Source organism: Rhinolophus sinicus, chromosome 13 (genome assembly GCF_057876585.1).
Source record: "Rhinolophus sinicus isolate RSI-liver-muscle chromosome 13, RSI-T2T, whole genome shotgun sequence".
NCBI classification, from domain to species: Eukaryota; Metazoa; Chordata; class Mammalia; order Chiroptera; family Rhinolophidae; genus Rhinolophus; species Rhinolophus sinicus.
Genome location: NC_142513.1, coordinates 17,697,672 through 17,713,161, shown reverse-complemented (window position 1 = coordinate 17,713,161; position 15,490 = coordinate 17,697,672). Strand labels below are relative to the sequence as shown.

General features: G+C 45.0%; 1 protein-coding gene across 1 annotated transcript in view; it reads left to right on the top strand.

Annotated features, from left to right (window-relative positions):
• The first annotated feature begins 11,813 nt into the window (after positions 1–11,813).
• Positions 11,814–15,490, top strand: part of BPI (bactericidal permeability increasing protein) — a 29,612-nt gene continuing 25,935 nt past the window's right edge. Inside the window, exons 1-2 of the mRNA XM_019750246.3 lie at positions 11,814–12,032; positions 14,743–14,857. Of these exons, the coding sequence (XP_019605805.3) occupies positions 11,903–12,032; positions 14,743–14,857 (245 nt within the window). The 5' untranslated portion in view covers positions 11,814–11,902. The remainder of the gene's footprint in view (positions 12,033–14,742; positions 14,858–15,490) is intronic.

Here is a 15,490-nt window from a genome sequence, read left to right as displayed (position 1 = left end):
AATCCTTAACCCATCTGGAAAGGCTTTTCAATGTAGGGTATGAGGTAAGGAATCATTTTCATTGTCTTCCATATGACAATTATTCTGGCACTGTTTATTGGAAAGACCATTCTTTCCTTCTGGATTTGCAACACAGGTTGTGTTGTATATCAGCTTTTCATATACACATGAGAAAAATATGTTAAGGAAGAAGCAAACTGAAATAAAGTGGCATGTAAGTCTTTGTCCCAGAAAGTCCATGTCTAGGAATTTGTCCTAAAGAAATAAAACTCTAAAAGTGAAACACTTAGCTCAAGTGTTTATAAGCGTCAAAAAATAGAAAACAATCTACTTGTATGTCCAACAAGAGGGGATTGTTTAAATAAATTTCTGTACATCCCTATAGAGGAACATTGTGTAGTAATGTAAAAAGATATGATAGATTTTAATGTGGTGACATGGAAAGAAATATTGAAAAAAGTAGATTGTATGCTATATACATACGAGCATATATAATATAATCCTATTTATATAATCAAGAGGTATGTTCATAGATACATTTCAAAGAAAGTAAGATTTATATTAAACTGCTAGCAGTTTATCTGTATTGTTTGAGTTTTTAAATAATGACATCAGACAAATATAAAGAAAACACAGTTTGTTTAAAATGATGTTGAATATACTTAAGGCTGTATCATAGGATCCAGCAACCCCACTCTTAGGTATTTACCCAACAGAGATAAAACTTACGTCCGCACAAAAACCTGTACGTGAATGTTTATAGCAGCTCTATATGCAATCAACAAAACTGGAAACAACTCATATTCTTTCAACTGGTGAATGGATAAACAAGCTGTTGTTTATCCATACAATGGAATATTACTCAGCAATAAAAAGAAACACTGTTGATAGATGGATAAACCTCAACATACTATTCTGTGAAAGAAGTCCGCCTCAAAAGGCTATGTACTGTGTGATTCCACTCGTAGATGACATTCTTAAAAAGGCAAATTTATAAGAAAAGGAAGCATTGAAAGTTGCCAGGGACTAGGTTAGTGGGAGGGATTGACTACAAAGGGGTACAAGGGAACTTCTTTTGGGTGAAAGAACTGTTGTATATGTTGATTACGGTGGTGATTACTTGACTATGGGTTTATCAAAATACAGACATAAACGGTAGGAAGGGTGACTTTTACTGTATGCAAATTATACCTCAACAAAAAATACTGCATACAAGGTGCTGCCTATAATATCTTCGTAAATTAAAATAAACCAACAGTGGGAAAGCTCAAGAAACATAGGTTGTAAGAACATTAATTAATGGTGTTGAAAACACCCATGATATTGTCAAATGAATATACATGTTACACAACTACAGAATAGATTTCCTTCTGTTTGTGTACATACAAATATGCACACATTGCTAGACAGACAAACTGCTAGATAAACCCCAAAAATGGTGTCCACGAGTCTCTCTGAGTGAAGACTGGTCTTTATTTTCTTTTGCTCCTGTGTTTGCTAATTTTCCCACGATGGCCACACTTTGTCCTGGCTCCTTGGAACTGCTGGAATCCAGGGCTGGCTTGGGGAGGCTGGGAGGAGGCAGCCACACCGCAGCTGGGAAAGCGGCAGCCCCGAGATGAACCCTGAGCCTCGTCCTGTCCATGTTTATTTTCCTCCCTGAGCAGACAAGACAGGAGACTGAGAAAGGGAGCAGAATTCAGCTGCAGAGACCCCCTTCAGTTGCCACCAGGCAGCCTGGTCATCTCAGAGCCAGTGGCCCCCAGTAACTCGTCCCTCCCCCACTGCCTGCGCTCTTGTAGATGTGAGTAAGGTCAAGAGGGTGGGCTCTGGTTTCCACTGGATGGGCTCCCAATTAATCACTTATTAACTGTGTGTCCCTAGACTCTCTCTGTGCCTCTGTGTCCTCCTCTGTAACATGAGGACAGCGCATACCTCGTCAGGATAGCGTGTGTGCATATGTGCGTGCGTGCGTGTACAAAGAGCTTAGAATGGCGCCTGGCCATTGAAGTGCTCAGTAAATGTTTAGGATTATTGTGAAAATCCAGCTGATAGACGTATGAGCCTGCTGGTCCCATCTCAGGGCATGTGGCAGTCACAGGGTAATAGTCCTGACATCCCCAAAATAATTTTTAAATGATTCAAGTTCTTCACTTGTGATTTAGAACTTCCGGAAGGGAATATGCACAATCTACAGAAATACTTCCTAATATTTCCCTCTTTTCAACCGGCCACCTCCCTCACCACCATCACTATCATCTCTTTTGAGGGTCCTCTTTCAGCCAACAAGTGTTTTCTGAGCATCTGCTACGTGCCAGGAGCTGTTCTAGGTCTTTAGGATAAATCAAGGAACAAAACAGGTAAGAAACACTATCATCCACATGTGGATTACAGAGCTATCCCTGGAGCTATCGGGCGGGAGGGTGCTTATAGATGTCATATGGCTCCATCCCTTTTGAGGTCCCCACCTGGCCAGTCTCCCACCCATTTTGTCCTCAAGGCACCTCTGTGAGCTCCATGGGACAGGCAGTGGCAAGTGGGAAGAGGCCAGAGTTTAGACTTGTTCTCAGCCTCATCCCTTAGGATCCTTGAGACTAGCAACCTTTCTGACCCTCGGGGTCTTTATCTGCAAACATCAAATATTAACCCTTTCCTTGGTGGAGAGGATTAAATGAGATGTGTCACATGGAAACATTTTGTAAATGCTTGTCTGCCTTTTTCTTTCAGAAAAGAAGCCTCCCTCTTCAGACTCTCAGATCCCAGGACACTGCCTTTTGTGGTTCTTATCACTGGGGGCACCTCTGTCCCTCAGGGCCACACGTGCATGCTCGTACATCCCACAGACACACAGACACTGACGGATATTGTACTAATCAGGGTTCCCAACTGCAAGCAACAGAAAACAACTGAGGCTGATGTGCGCAGAAAAGAAATCATGGAAAGGATAAAAGTTTGATGTATGAAATCATACCAGGTTCTCCAGGCCTCTACCTTGAAGGCAGAATGAACTTGACCAAAATGAACTGGGAAGCACAGATAACCTTGTGCCTCGTGTAGAGCCGGTGCTCCATAAATGCCAGCTAATAATAATAAAAGCACATCTTCTCATGTGATATCTCTGCTAAAAATCTTTTAATAGCTCAACTGTCACCAGGGAAGTCCTGGCCTCGGGGCTGTGGACAGTCATGGTGGGGGTGGGGATGAAGGCTCTGAATTCTTTCCAAGGGCCTGCAAACCCACGCAATCATGAGTATTGTCTGGAGGCCAGCACACATCCCCAAGTGGGGGAAGAAACACTCTCACCCCCACCTGCTTCTCTCCTGTCCCCAGCTCACTTCCCCGTCTGGTAGGCATTTTGGAATGGCTACTCTGATTGGCTGGATTTTAGGACATGGATTGGCCCCTGTTTTCTAGTGGTCAGGAATCTCTGTGCTACAGGCCACACAAGTAGGTGCCCTTTCTCTGTTCTTGAATTTGTGCCATGCGACCAGGAAGTTAAGCCCAAACTCTCCCCCTTTCTCTCTCCCTCCACCCAAGCCAGTCATGCTGGGATTTCTCCCTCGTGCAGCCAGCCAGAAGGCTGACAGGGGAAGTGGTGGGCAGTGGGAAGAGGCCAGGCTGACCTCCTTCTATGCTCCTGCCCAACCTCAGCCACTGGCCACTGGCCCAGCTGACCATGAATCAGTACTTTGTTTCTGAGCATCATAGTCTCTGGGTTCAACTCCCCAGGTGTAGAGGCTGAGGGGACAGGGAATTGGCAGGGCAAGTTCTGGCATGCAGAGGTCCCTTAGCCAAACACTATCAAATGTCATCAAACATGCTCTGGTTCTCCGCATCTCAAATGTCTGTAAACCGGGAGTTAGAACAATACAAATTCATTTTAAAAGGTTGCTAAATTTATACGGGCTCTTTTTCTCAACCTACAGGTTGAGACGGGAAATACTGGCTTGGTGTGTGAGAGTTAGAGAAACTGGATCCTAGTGGTTTGCATATAAAAGGCATGCTCTTGGCGGAGCCTAACGATTATCATGCGAGGACCTTCCTACTTGAAAACCTTAGGAAGGTCACTGGCCTCCAAGAATAAGACCTTATTATGACCCCATGGCCCAGCCCCTGTTACCTCTCCCCCTTGCAATTCCACACTGCATCCCCTGGGGATTCACTGCCACTGCCTTTGAGCTATTCCCTCCACCTGGTCTGCCCTTCCCCCACCTTCAGCTCAGGGGACATGTTTCTCCAAGAGTCCTGGCATTCCATACTCACTTCCATCACACAACCCAATAGGGAGTGCTACCTTCCTCATTTTGAAGCCCTCAACATCCTTATGCCACGTCTCAGTGTGTGACCTTTGGCAAGGTACTCAACTTCTCTGAGCCTCAATTTTCTCATCTGTGAAATGGAGCCAATGAGACCAACTCTCAGGGATGGGTGAGGATTAAATAAAAGAGAATGTTAGTCAAGGGCTTGGCTTGGTTTCTGGTGCAGTTTAAGCCCTCCAAAGATGGAACAGCTCTTATGGATGAGGACCCTGGAGCAAAGATCCATCCAAGTTCACACAGCCATGTAGAGGCGAGCCAGGACTCCAAGCCAGGCCAGTCTTCACTGAACTTCCTCTAGTCCAGGCCTGTCTGTGTCCCCAGACTAGACAGGGCTAGGCAGGGAACACTTTGCTCTTTACAAGCAACAGTTCTCTTTGGGACCGACCCTTGGTCCCCTGAAGCTGTCTGAGCACACATGCCTATTTCCTAATGTGATTGAGGGGAAATAGCTCTGGAAGTTGGAGGCCCTTGGACATTTGGCAAGTGCCTGTTGCTTTGTAGTTCCTGTGATCCTCCTACAGCCAACCCTGAAACACAGGCCAAGTTCTTCAGTTTCCGGAGAGAAAGGAGAAGTGAGAGCAACACTCTTTCTCCCCTCTACGCCCCCCGGAGCTACTTCCTTTCTGTTTGCTTTCCCTTCGACCTTCAGCTCTTCTGAGAAACTGTCGTTCGTGCAAAGCCAATGCCTTCAGTAGCAGAAGCAGCCCTCCTTCCATCAGCCCGAGACAGGGAAGTGGGCTGCAATCCCAGGCAATCCCAGCGCCAAGGTCCGTTCTCACTCCTCCTGGAAGCCTGTGGGGATCGCGAGGTCAGACCGAGCTTCTCCTCCTCAGGCCCTAATCACTTATTGTCTGTAATTTATGCTCTGGGTTCTGACCCTTCTTCCATTTATCCGCTGTTAAATATACCTTGTGATCTCATTCGGGACTGCAATAATAAGAATCATCATCATCGTCATCATCATCATAATGCCATGAGAAAGATCTGCCCCCACCTCACGACCAGGGAACCCAAAGGAGCCCTTGTATGAGTTTCAAGTCTCAGGACACAGACGTTTTTTAAGCAGAACAAGGGAGGGGAGACAACATCTCAAGAGGTTATCTCCATGGGGCAAAATGTCTAATTGCCGTTTAGATACTACATCTTGAGGCCACATGTCTTGAGGACCTCCTCCTCTCCCCACCTGCACCCTCAGAACCCAACACAAGCCCCCTCCTTCTCTTGGATCCCCAATCCAGAATCCGAAAATGACCGACGGTATACGAGTACACAGAGGAGACAAGACTGGGTGGGTGAAGGAGAGAAAGGGCGGGAGAATCCGGGGCTGAAGGGAAGGGATAGGCGTATGGAGCCTCAGCAGACCACAGGTATGGCCTCATGGTCACACCTGAGCATCTGGCCCTGACGAAGGGCCTGCACCTGAGGATGGAGTCTGAGGACAAAAGAGAAAACTAAGGTTAAGTTCAAACTCATACAGTGAGCTAAGTGGCAAGTTGGGATTTGCACCCAGGTCTGTAAGTTCCCAGCCCACCTCTTAACTGCCGTGCTGGGCTGCGACTGGCTGCTTCTCCTCACGGTGCCATCTGAATGGCAGGCTCATTCGTTCCTCTCTCTTTTTGCATGTACCCAGCCCAGATCCAAAGACCAGAGGACAGACAGCTCAGTTGTGGGGCCACTAGTATATTTTCCTGCGGGCTCTGGGACTCTCCAGCCAGCTAGTGATGAAGGCTGAATGATGACTATTTACTGTGCACCTTCTCCGTGCGAATTGATTCACATCTATAATCTCATTTAATCCTCAGAACAACCCCCGTGATGGGTTTCCCTATCTTTAATAAGGAACCCAAATTTCAGAAGGGTCAAGACCAGAGTCACACACAGAATAGGTAGCCTGGCTGGGACTATAAACCCAGGTCTGCAGGTTCCAAATCCAATGCAATTTCTTTTGGAAATAGTCAACAGTCAATAATCAAATCCAATGCAATTTCCTTTGGAAATAGTCAACAGAGTAGAAAGATGGACAGAACCAATCTCTGAATTAACCAACTCTTAATCCATCTCACTTCTGAATTCCTACAGATATCATATATTTTCCTTCTCAGTTAAGCCATGTTTGAATTGGAATAGAGAGAGTCAGAGTGGATGATAGAACCATAGCCTTACTGTGGTCCTGGTTACACATAGCTATACATATATTCAAATTCACAGAACTAAGACAAACTGTAAGAAATAAATATAGCAGAATGTTAAGATTTTATAAACCTGAGTAGTCTATTCTTTTTTTTTAATTTCTTTAATTTTTAAAAATTTTTTAAATTAATATTTATTGGGGTGACAATTGTTAGTAAAGTTACATAGATTTCAGGCGTACAATTGTGATCTGTAAATCTCATTGTGTGTTCATCACCCAGAGTGAGTTCTCCTTCCATCACCATATATTTGATCCCCCTTTACCCTCATCTCCCACCCCCCTACCCCCTTACCCTCTGGTAACCACTAAACTATTGTCTGTGTCTATGAGTTTTTGTTTCTCAATTGTTTGTCTTGTTCTTTTGTTGTTTTTGGTTCATATACCACATATCAGTGAAATCTCAGCTTTTACTGCCTGACCTATTTCACTTAGCATTACAATCTCAAGATCCATCCATGCTGTCACAAATGGTCCTATTTCATCTTTTCTTACCACCAAACAGTATTCCATTGTGTATATATACTACAAGTTCTTTATCCATTCATCTATCGAAGGACATTTTGGTTGTTTCCATGTCTTGGCCACCATATATAAAGCTGCAATGAACATTGGAGCACATGTCTTTATGTATAAATGTTTTCAGATTTTTTGGGTAGATACCCAGGAGAGGGATTGCTGGGTCATATGGTAATTCTACTCGTAATTTTTCGAGGAACCTCCCCACTGCCTTTCACAGCAGCTGCACCAGTGTGCATTCCCACCAACAGTGTATGAGGGTTCCTTTTTCTCCACAGCCTCTCCCACACTTGTTACTATTTGTCTTGTTGATGATAGCCATTCTGACTGGGGTGAGGTGATATCTCATTGTGGTCCATTCTTATCTATATGTTTGAAATATTTTACGACAATAATAAAAAGACCAAAAACGAAGAGGAAGAGGAGGAGAAGGAGGAGGAGACATTGGAATAAGTCTGTTTAGTGCAATGGCTGGAGCTGTGGCAGCCATCTTACAACCATGAAAGAAGCCAGTGTGAGGGTAAATCTGAGACACTTAGATTGCAGAACAGAGAGATGGCAATATGGTAAATGTCTGTTAGCTGATGAATTAACCAGAACCTCAAAACTGCCCTCTCTGAACTTCCTCTCTGAGATAATAAATATGCTTATTGTTGAAGCCAATATGGGTTTGGGATTTCTGTTACTTGGGTTGAAGACATTGTCACTCAAACAGATTGGAGAGTCAGATCTGAAGCAGTGGAGTAACCTCCATGGTCAGCAGCAGTACTAAAAAAGAGGTGTGGGGGGGTCACTGATGGACTCATCTGGATTTGGCTGGGGGTCAGCCATCAAAGGGAAGCCAATGGGGGTGGCTTACTCGTAAACTTGCCAGTTGGGTTTAAGATTCTGATTTTGTCGCAATGTAAGTCACAGTCATGTGAATTTCATTTATTAATTAATTTATTTAAAGTGTGTTTTTCCAGAACCCATCAGCTCTAAGTCAAGTAGTTGTTTCAATCTAGTGGCGGAAGACGCAGCTCACAGTGGCCCATGTGGGGATTGAACTGGCAATCTTGTTGTTAAGAGCACAGTGCTCTAATCAACTGAGGTAACTGCCGCCCCTGTGAATTTCTTCTTAAATGCGCCTTTCCTGTCTGACACCCTCACAAATGCAGTATCTGTCCAGGCCCAGGGGACTCAGGAATTCTGTGCAGTTAGCACTGCAGGTATTCAAAATTGTGTAAGATAATTTTTCAAAAATCTAATTTTCTGACAGGTCCTTGATCTCTGTGTTTTGTCTGTTTCTTAGCCATCTTCCTTATACAGATACAGACTCTGGGGCCCCAGAAGGGTAGAGCTGGGGTGAGGACCCAGGGTGACAAGTCCTCCTGGCAACTGCCCCAAGTAGGGGGAGGAAGTCTTCTCTGAGGAAAGGTGGTGAGAACTTGACAGGCATATAACCGCTCTGTGCCTCAGTTTCTTCATCTCCCTCATGGGTTGTTTTTGTTTGGAAAAAACATGTGTAAGGTGTCTGGCATATAGTAGATGCTGTCGATAGCCACTGTTTTCATTCTTTTTTTAAAAAATACTTTCATTAAAATACAGCTAACATACAATATTAAATTAGTGTCAGGTGTACACCATAGTAATTTGACATTTATATACTTAGAGAATATCACCATAGTAAGTTCAGCAGCCATCTGACACCGTACCTGCTATCACAGTATTATTGACTATATTCCCTAGGCTGCACATTACATCCCCATGACTTATTTGTTTTATACCTGGAGATTTGGACCTCTTATTCCCCTTCACCTTTCCCCTCCTTTCTAAATTCTTCAATTACAGTTGACATTCAATATTATTTTATAGTAGTTTCAGGTGTACAGCATAGTGGTTAGACATTTATATAGTTTACTAGTGTAGTACCCACCTGGCACTATAGTTATTACCATATTATTGACTATATTCCCTATGCTTTACTTTCTAACCCCATGACTATTAAGTAACCACTAATTTGTATTTAATCCCTTCACTTTTTTCACCCCACCTTCAAACCCTTCTCCCATCTGGCAACCATCAGCTTGTTCCCTGCATCTAAGAGTCTGTTTCTGTTTTGTTTGTTCATTTATTTTGTTCTTTAGATTCTACATATGAGATCATATGGTATTTGTCCTTCTCTGTCTGCCTTACTCCACTTAGCATAATACCTTCCAGGTCCATCCATGTTGTCACAAATGGTAAGATTTCATTCTTTTATGAGTAATATTTCATTGCATAACTGTACCACATCTCCTTTATCCAATGTCTGTTGATGGACATTTAGGTTGCTTCCGTATCTTGGCTATTGTAAACAATGCTGCAATGAGCATAGGGTGCATATATCATTTCAAATTAGTGTTTTGGATTTCTTCAGATAAACACCTAGAAGTGAAACTGCTGGGTCAGTGAAATTGCTAGGTCATAATGTTCTAGTTTCTATAGTTTCTATAGTGGCTGCAATAATTTGCAATCCCACCAACTGTGCTTAAGAGTTCCCTTTTCTCCACATCCTCCACTATATTCGTTCTTTTTTTTTTTTTTTTAATTTTATTGGGGAATATTGGGGGAGACAGTGTTCCTCCAGGGCCCATCAGCTCCAAGTCAGTGTCCTTAAATCTAGTTATGGAGGGCGCAGCTCAGCTCCAAGTCCAGTTGCCGTTTTTCAATCTTTAGTTGCAGGGGGCGCAGCCCACCATCCTATGCGGGAATTAAACTGGCAACCTAGTTGTTGAGAGCTCACACTCTAACCAACTGAGCCATCCGGCTGCCCTTGTATTCGTTCTTAAGCAAACCAGAAGGATTCTTGTTGTTGTGGATGGGGGCATGAAGCGAGACCCTTTTAGAAACAGGCGAAGAAGAAAAAAAAAAAAACTCAGTAGGTCTCATGTCCTCCAAGCTCAGGGGGCTTCATTAAACTTTCAGAGTCATGGAGACAGGATGCCAGGGGGCTGATGAGGACCCAGCAGGAGAGAAGCTGGCCTTCCCCTCTGCAGGCCCACCCCTCCTCTCATCACCATGGAGACCAAGCTGGCTGCCCGGCAGGGTTCCCACCCATCGAGGGCCTGAGGCTGCTGCAGAGGGAGGGGCAGGAGCTGAGCAGACAGAGGCCCGTCTGGAAAGCTGAGGTTGAGGCAGAATGTCTGTGTCACCCACCCCACAACCCCCAAGGCACTGAAGGACTCAGGCTAGTGGGGGATGTGTCTGGCATCTGAATCCCAGCTGTGCTAGCAGCTAGCTGTGTGACTGTGGAAGGAACATTTCCCCTCTGGAAGCCTCAGGTCCCACATCTGTCAATAAAAGGGGTAACAAGAAGAAACGCTTCATGAAGAAAACTGTGGGATGAGGAAGCAATGAAATATTGTGAATGTAAGATTTTTAGTGTTGGGGGAGAACGTTCACTACATACTGTTTATTGAAACAACGGAACTTTACAAAGCTGACCAGGGTGATCCCATTTTTATTTGTTAGAAAATCAAACACTCTCTTTATGCTTAACAAAAAAGAGTTGGGGGAGAAATTCTCACTTCCGTTTGTTGTCTCTGGAATTGCACCTAATTTTTATCCTTTTGGTTCTTTCTCAAATTTTGGTCAATGAGCATGGATTACTTTTAACATCAGAGTGACATTAATAGCTACCATTTGTGTGCTTATTATGCAGGGGCATTGTGCTTTACATGGTTTAAAGCCCTTTCTGACTTCACAATCATCCAGGGAGGGAGAGCACTCTGATTATCCCCACTTTACAGAAAAGGAAATTGAAGGTAAGGGAAGGTCAAACCGCCAGAGAGTAGCAGAGCTAAGATTTAAAATCACACGAAGACACTGGATTCCAAAATTCAAGCATTTAATTATTACCACTACTGCCTCTCAGGACAAGAAAATTATAACGATTCTGTTTTCTTAAATGTTTTACTGTAGAAAATATCAAGGAAATCAAAAGTAGAAAGAAAAATATACCAGGGGTGACAAAAAATGTATACAAGTGGACACTTTGGTCAGTGTTGCTCAAGCAGTAGTTCGCCGTAATCAGAAGTGTCTGGACGCTGATGGTAACCACTCTGATCACCTCTTATAATTGCAGAAGTCAAACGTGACTTATATTCATCTTTTGTTATTGGTATATATTGAGTGTTACAATTTTAATAGCTTTCCTTTCTTAAAATATGTATACTTTTTTGGCACCCTCTGTATACTTCAGTTTAAAAAATGAGTAAGTTCTGGGGTTCTAATGTGAAGCATGGTGACGATAGTTAAGATTATATTGTAGGCTTGGAATTTGCTAAGAGAGTAAATCTTAAGTGTCCTCACCCCACACCAAAAATAATAACTATGAAATGCTGGATGTGTTAATTAGCTTTGTGTGGCAATCATTTCATAATGTATACATATATCAAATCACATTGTATATATTAAATATATGTAACTTTATTATATATGTCAGTTGTACCTCAGTAGAGCAGGAAAATTAAGAAAAATATAATGAACACTACTGCAGACACCATCCAGCTTTAAGAAAGTCCTTAGATAAAGGGCTTTGGGTGGGGACTCAGAGAGGGGGATGGAGTGCTTTGGGAAGGGAACGATGCCCAGAGTCAGAGACCCCAACTTACACACACACACACACACACACACACACACCTCTCCGAGGCTCTACTTTTGGTTGTCTTCTGGGCCTGTGGCCCCAACCACTGTGGGGAACCACAGGCCGCTGTCCTCCCCCTCTCCCGCCCCCACCCAGGTTCCTTCCTCCTTTCCACATTCTAGTGAGTTGCGTTTCCCCAGCCTGCTCATTTATAAGTCCCTGGTTCCCTGCCAAGGACTCAAGGCTTTGGCAGCTCTGGAGCACGAAGACATGGCGAGGGGCCCTGACAACACGCCGAGCTGGGCAACCCTGGTGGTGCTGGCTGCCCTGGGCACAGCTGTGACAGCGACCACCAACCCCGGTATTGTGGCCAGGATCACCCAGAAGGGCCTGGACTACGGTAATCAGATGCCTTCCTCCCTTTCCTCTCCCACCCCTGAGGGGCATTTATTGAGCACCTGCTGTGTGCAGCCCTTTAAATCCAGTGTATGGCCTGCTCACGGCTCGTCAAAATAGGCCTTCTCACCCTGTTACATAGGAAGAAACTGAGGCGAGGTGCGTTGCCCTAGATCACAGGTCTGGGAAGTGGCAGTGCTGAGATTGAGGTGCTGGACCTGAGGACGCCAAGTCTGCTATTGAGGCCTCTGAGGGTCTTCACAGTCCCCTCCTTGCCTCTACCCAAACCCCAACTTGAGCTTTCAGGCTTTTTACTTCTTCCAAAGCTGGTTCTCGGCCCTGACATTTGCCTGGAGATCACTATCTCAGTTTTCAGCATGAGCATAACTCAGGCTTTGAGAAGGTTGGGGGGCGAGGGATGGGGCGTGTGCAGGAAGAGTGTGGGGAGGGCCCTTCTTAATGGTCTCCTCCAGGCAGGGCTTAGAAGCCATATTGTGCACACTACCCATCTGGGTGTCCCAGAGAGGGTCCCCCAGGCCACTCCTCCAGGCCCCGATAGAGGAGAGGGGCCAGGAAGCAGTCCTGCTGACCCACTCAGATCTGTGCCAGGCACTGCTCTGGGAGCTTTACACACACCATCTCGTTTCACTCTCGTGTCACCCCTGGGTCGGACGTATTGTTCCTAGCAACATTTGCAGATGAGCAAACTGAAACTTGGACAAGGTACTGCGTAGGCCAGACCGCAGCCTGGATTTGAGTTGTGGTCTTAGTCTGACGGCCCAGCGTGAAACTGCTCAATGCTGCCTCCCAGTGGCAAAAAGGCAGAACAGTGGGGCATAACCAGCCCCGGAGAAGTCCCACCGAGAAGGCAGAACCTTACCCGCTGGTGTACCACTAGGGGCGTCAGGACATCAGAGGAACCTGGTATATCATCCCTGAATTCCTACCTCAGCCCAGGCAGGACACCTCTGAATCCCGAGGGGGCAAACAGAAAGCTCCACATGAGCTAAAAGAAAGGAGTTCAGGCCCTGCTCTGAACACAGTGCCAGGGTTGCCCTGAAGGCTTCATGGGAACAGAGACTAGGGCTCAGACTTTAAACCCAGAAGTCTTCTGATTCTGTCACGGCAGACTCACTTTCCCTTTCTATGCATATCCCAGGTGGCAATCACAGTGGGTTTTCTGAAATGCAGCAAATCTGCTCATGTCCTCTCCTGACTTACCCTATTCAGTGGTTCCCTCAGGCCTTCAGATGTCTAGACCCCTAAGCATAGCATTCAAGACCCTTCAAGACCTGGCCTCTGCTGACACATCGATCCCAGCCATCCCACATTTTCTTTCTCTTCCACATACTGACAATGTATGCGTTGTTTACTTTTGAACCCCCCTGGAAAGGCCTATCCCAGGGCAGGGGTTCTGGGACCAGAAGGCCTGGATTCAAATCTGCCTCCATTACTTGTCAGCTGTGTGGCCACCTTTCTGAATCTCAGCTTCCTTACCTGAGAATTGGGGGTGGTAATGGACCTACTTCCTAGGTTATTCAAATTCAGTAACTTAATACATGTACGGAGCCCAGAACAGTGCCTGGCACAGAGTCAGAGCTTGAAAAATGTTTTATTATTATTATTATTATTTCCTAACTGGCTCTTGGAAAACACAAAACCTGGGATCCCTCAGTTTACTAATTACTCCTTCTCAGGTAACATTTGCCTTCTCATTGGTTCTTTGATGCTGTTAGCGATGTAATAACGGATGGTAGAATTCCTGACATTAGGGCATTCACTCATTTATTCATCCAACAAATATTAAGTGCCTTCTAATATTAAGTGCCAGTCACTGTGGTAAGTGTAGGAGACGTTTATTTACATTAGTAAATAAGACAGACATTGCCACTGACCTTGGGGGGAGAGAGACATTAATCAAGAAGTCACATGAATAAATGCATTAGTACAAACAGTAATGGGCTCCCCAGAGGAGGTGCCCACAGCATGGTAACGAGGGGGTTTGCTCTCATCTGCTGGGTCAGAGAATGTTCCCAGAGGAAGTGATGACCGAGCTGACTACAAGTTGACCTGGTGAAGTAGGAGGGAAGGGCTTCCTAGGCAGCAGGAATGGTACGTGCAAAAGTCCTGTGGGGAGAGAGTCCAAAAGCCAAAGAGATGCAGTATTTGTGAGGGCATAGCACAGAACTAGGCACAGAGTACGTGTTTAATAAATACCCATAGGATGCATGATTGGGTGTTTGGGGGGTGATATTTTAGACCAGGGGTTGGCAAACTATAGCCCACAGGCCAGATCTGGGCCACTACATGTTTTTGTGTGGCCCATGAACTAAGAATGGCTTTTACATTTTTAAATAATAGAAAAAAAGTCAAAAGAATAATATCCTATAGTATGTGAAAATTATATGAAATTCAAATTTCAGTGCTCATAAATAAAGTTTTATTGGAACACAGCCATACCCATTCATTTACATATTGTCTATGGCTACTTTGGGGCAATAACCGCAGAGCTTAATGGCTGTGACAGAGACAGTATGACCCACAGAGCTAAAAATATTTACTATCTGGCCCTTTACAGAAAACCTTAGCTGTAGACCTTTTCAATCCCATTGTCCCTGCAACGGACAGGGGCAAAGGCCCAGAACCTGCCCTGACCTGCCAGCCCAGGCTCCCAGGCTCTGCCTCTGACCATTACCCCTACTCTCTGCCCTCAGCCAGCCAGCAGGGAGTGGCCGCGCTGCAGAAAGAGCTGGAGAAGATGGAGATTCCCTCCTTCTCAGGAAGCTTTAAGATCAAGCATTTGGGGAAAGGTTCATATAACTTCTACAGGTGAGTCCTCAGTATGCAGAACTTTGTAGTGTTCTGGGGCCACCAAGTTCTTGAATTGCTGAGCCACCAACTGCTAAACTCGGAGACAGTAGGATCCCAAAGGCAGTGTTTACACCATCCCAGGGAGATACAATCCCCCAAACTGAGCATGGAGGAAGCCACGAAAACTGTCTGTCAGGCATTCACCATGACTCCTTGGGGGATGTCATGAACCCCAAAACTCTATGCCAGGCCCATATATCAATTAGGATTTGGAGGAGGGGGTTCAAGAACAGAAAACCTAATCCAAAACTGCCTATTTTATCAGCTCACATTACTGAGATGTCCCTAGAGTAGTCTGGCTTTGGGTTCAGCCTGAGACAAGATCAAATGTCATTGAACCCTGTTTCTCTCTTGCCACTTCTCAGTATTACTTACCTTTGGGAGGTCTAATTCCCAGCAAGGATGTCCCCTCCAAGAGGCAAGATGGCTGCCAGCATCTCCTCGGCACTGCCAGTGCTGTGGAAAGAGAGCACCTTCTCCTTGCAACTGAAGCAAAAAACCCTAAGATTCACTCTGATTGGTCCATTTTAGGTTATGTACATACTCCTGAACCAATCACTGTGGCCAGGGGAATAGGATATGCTAATTAGC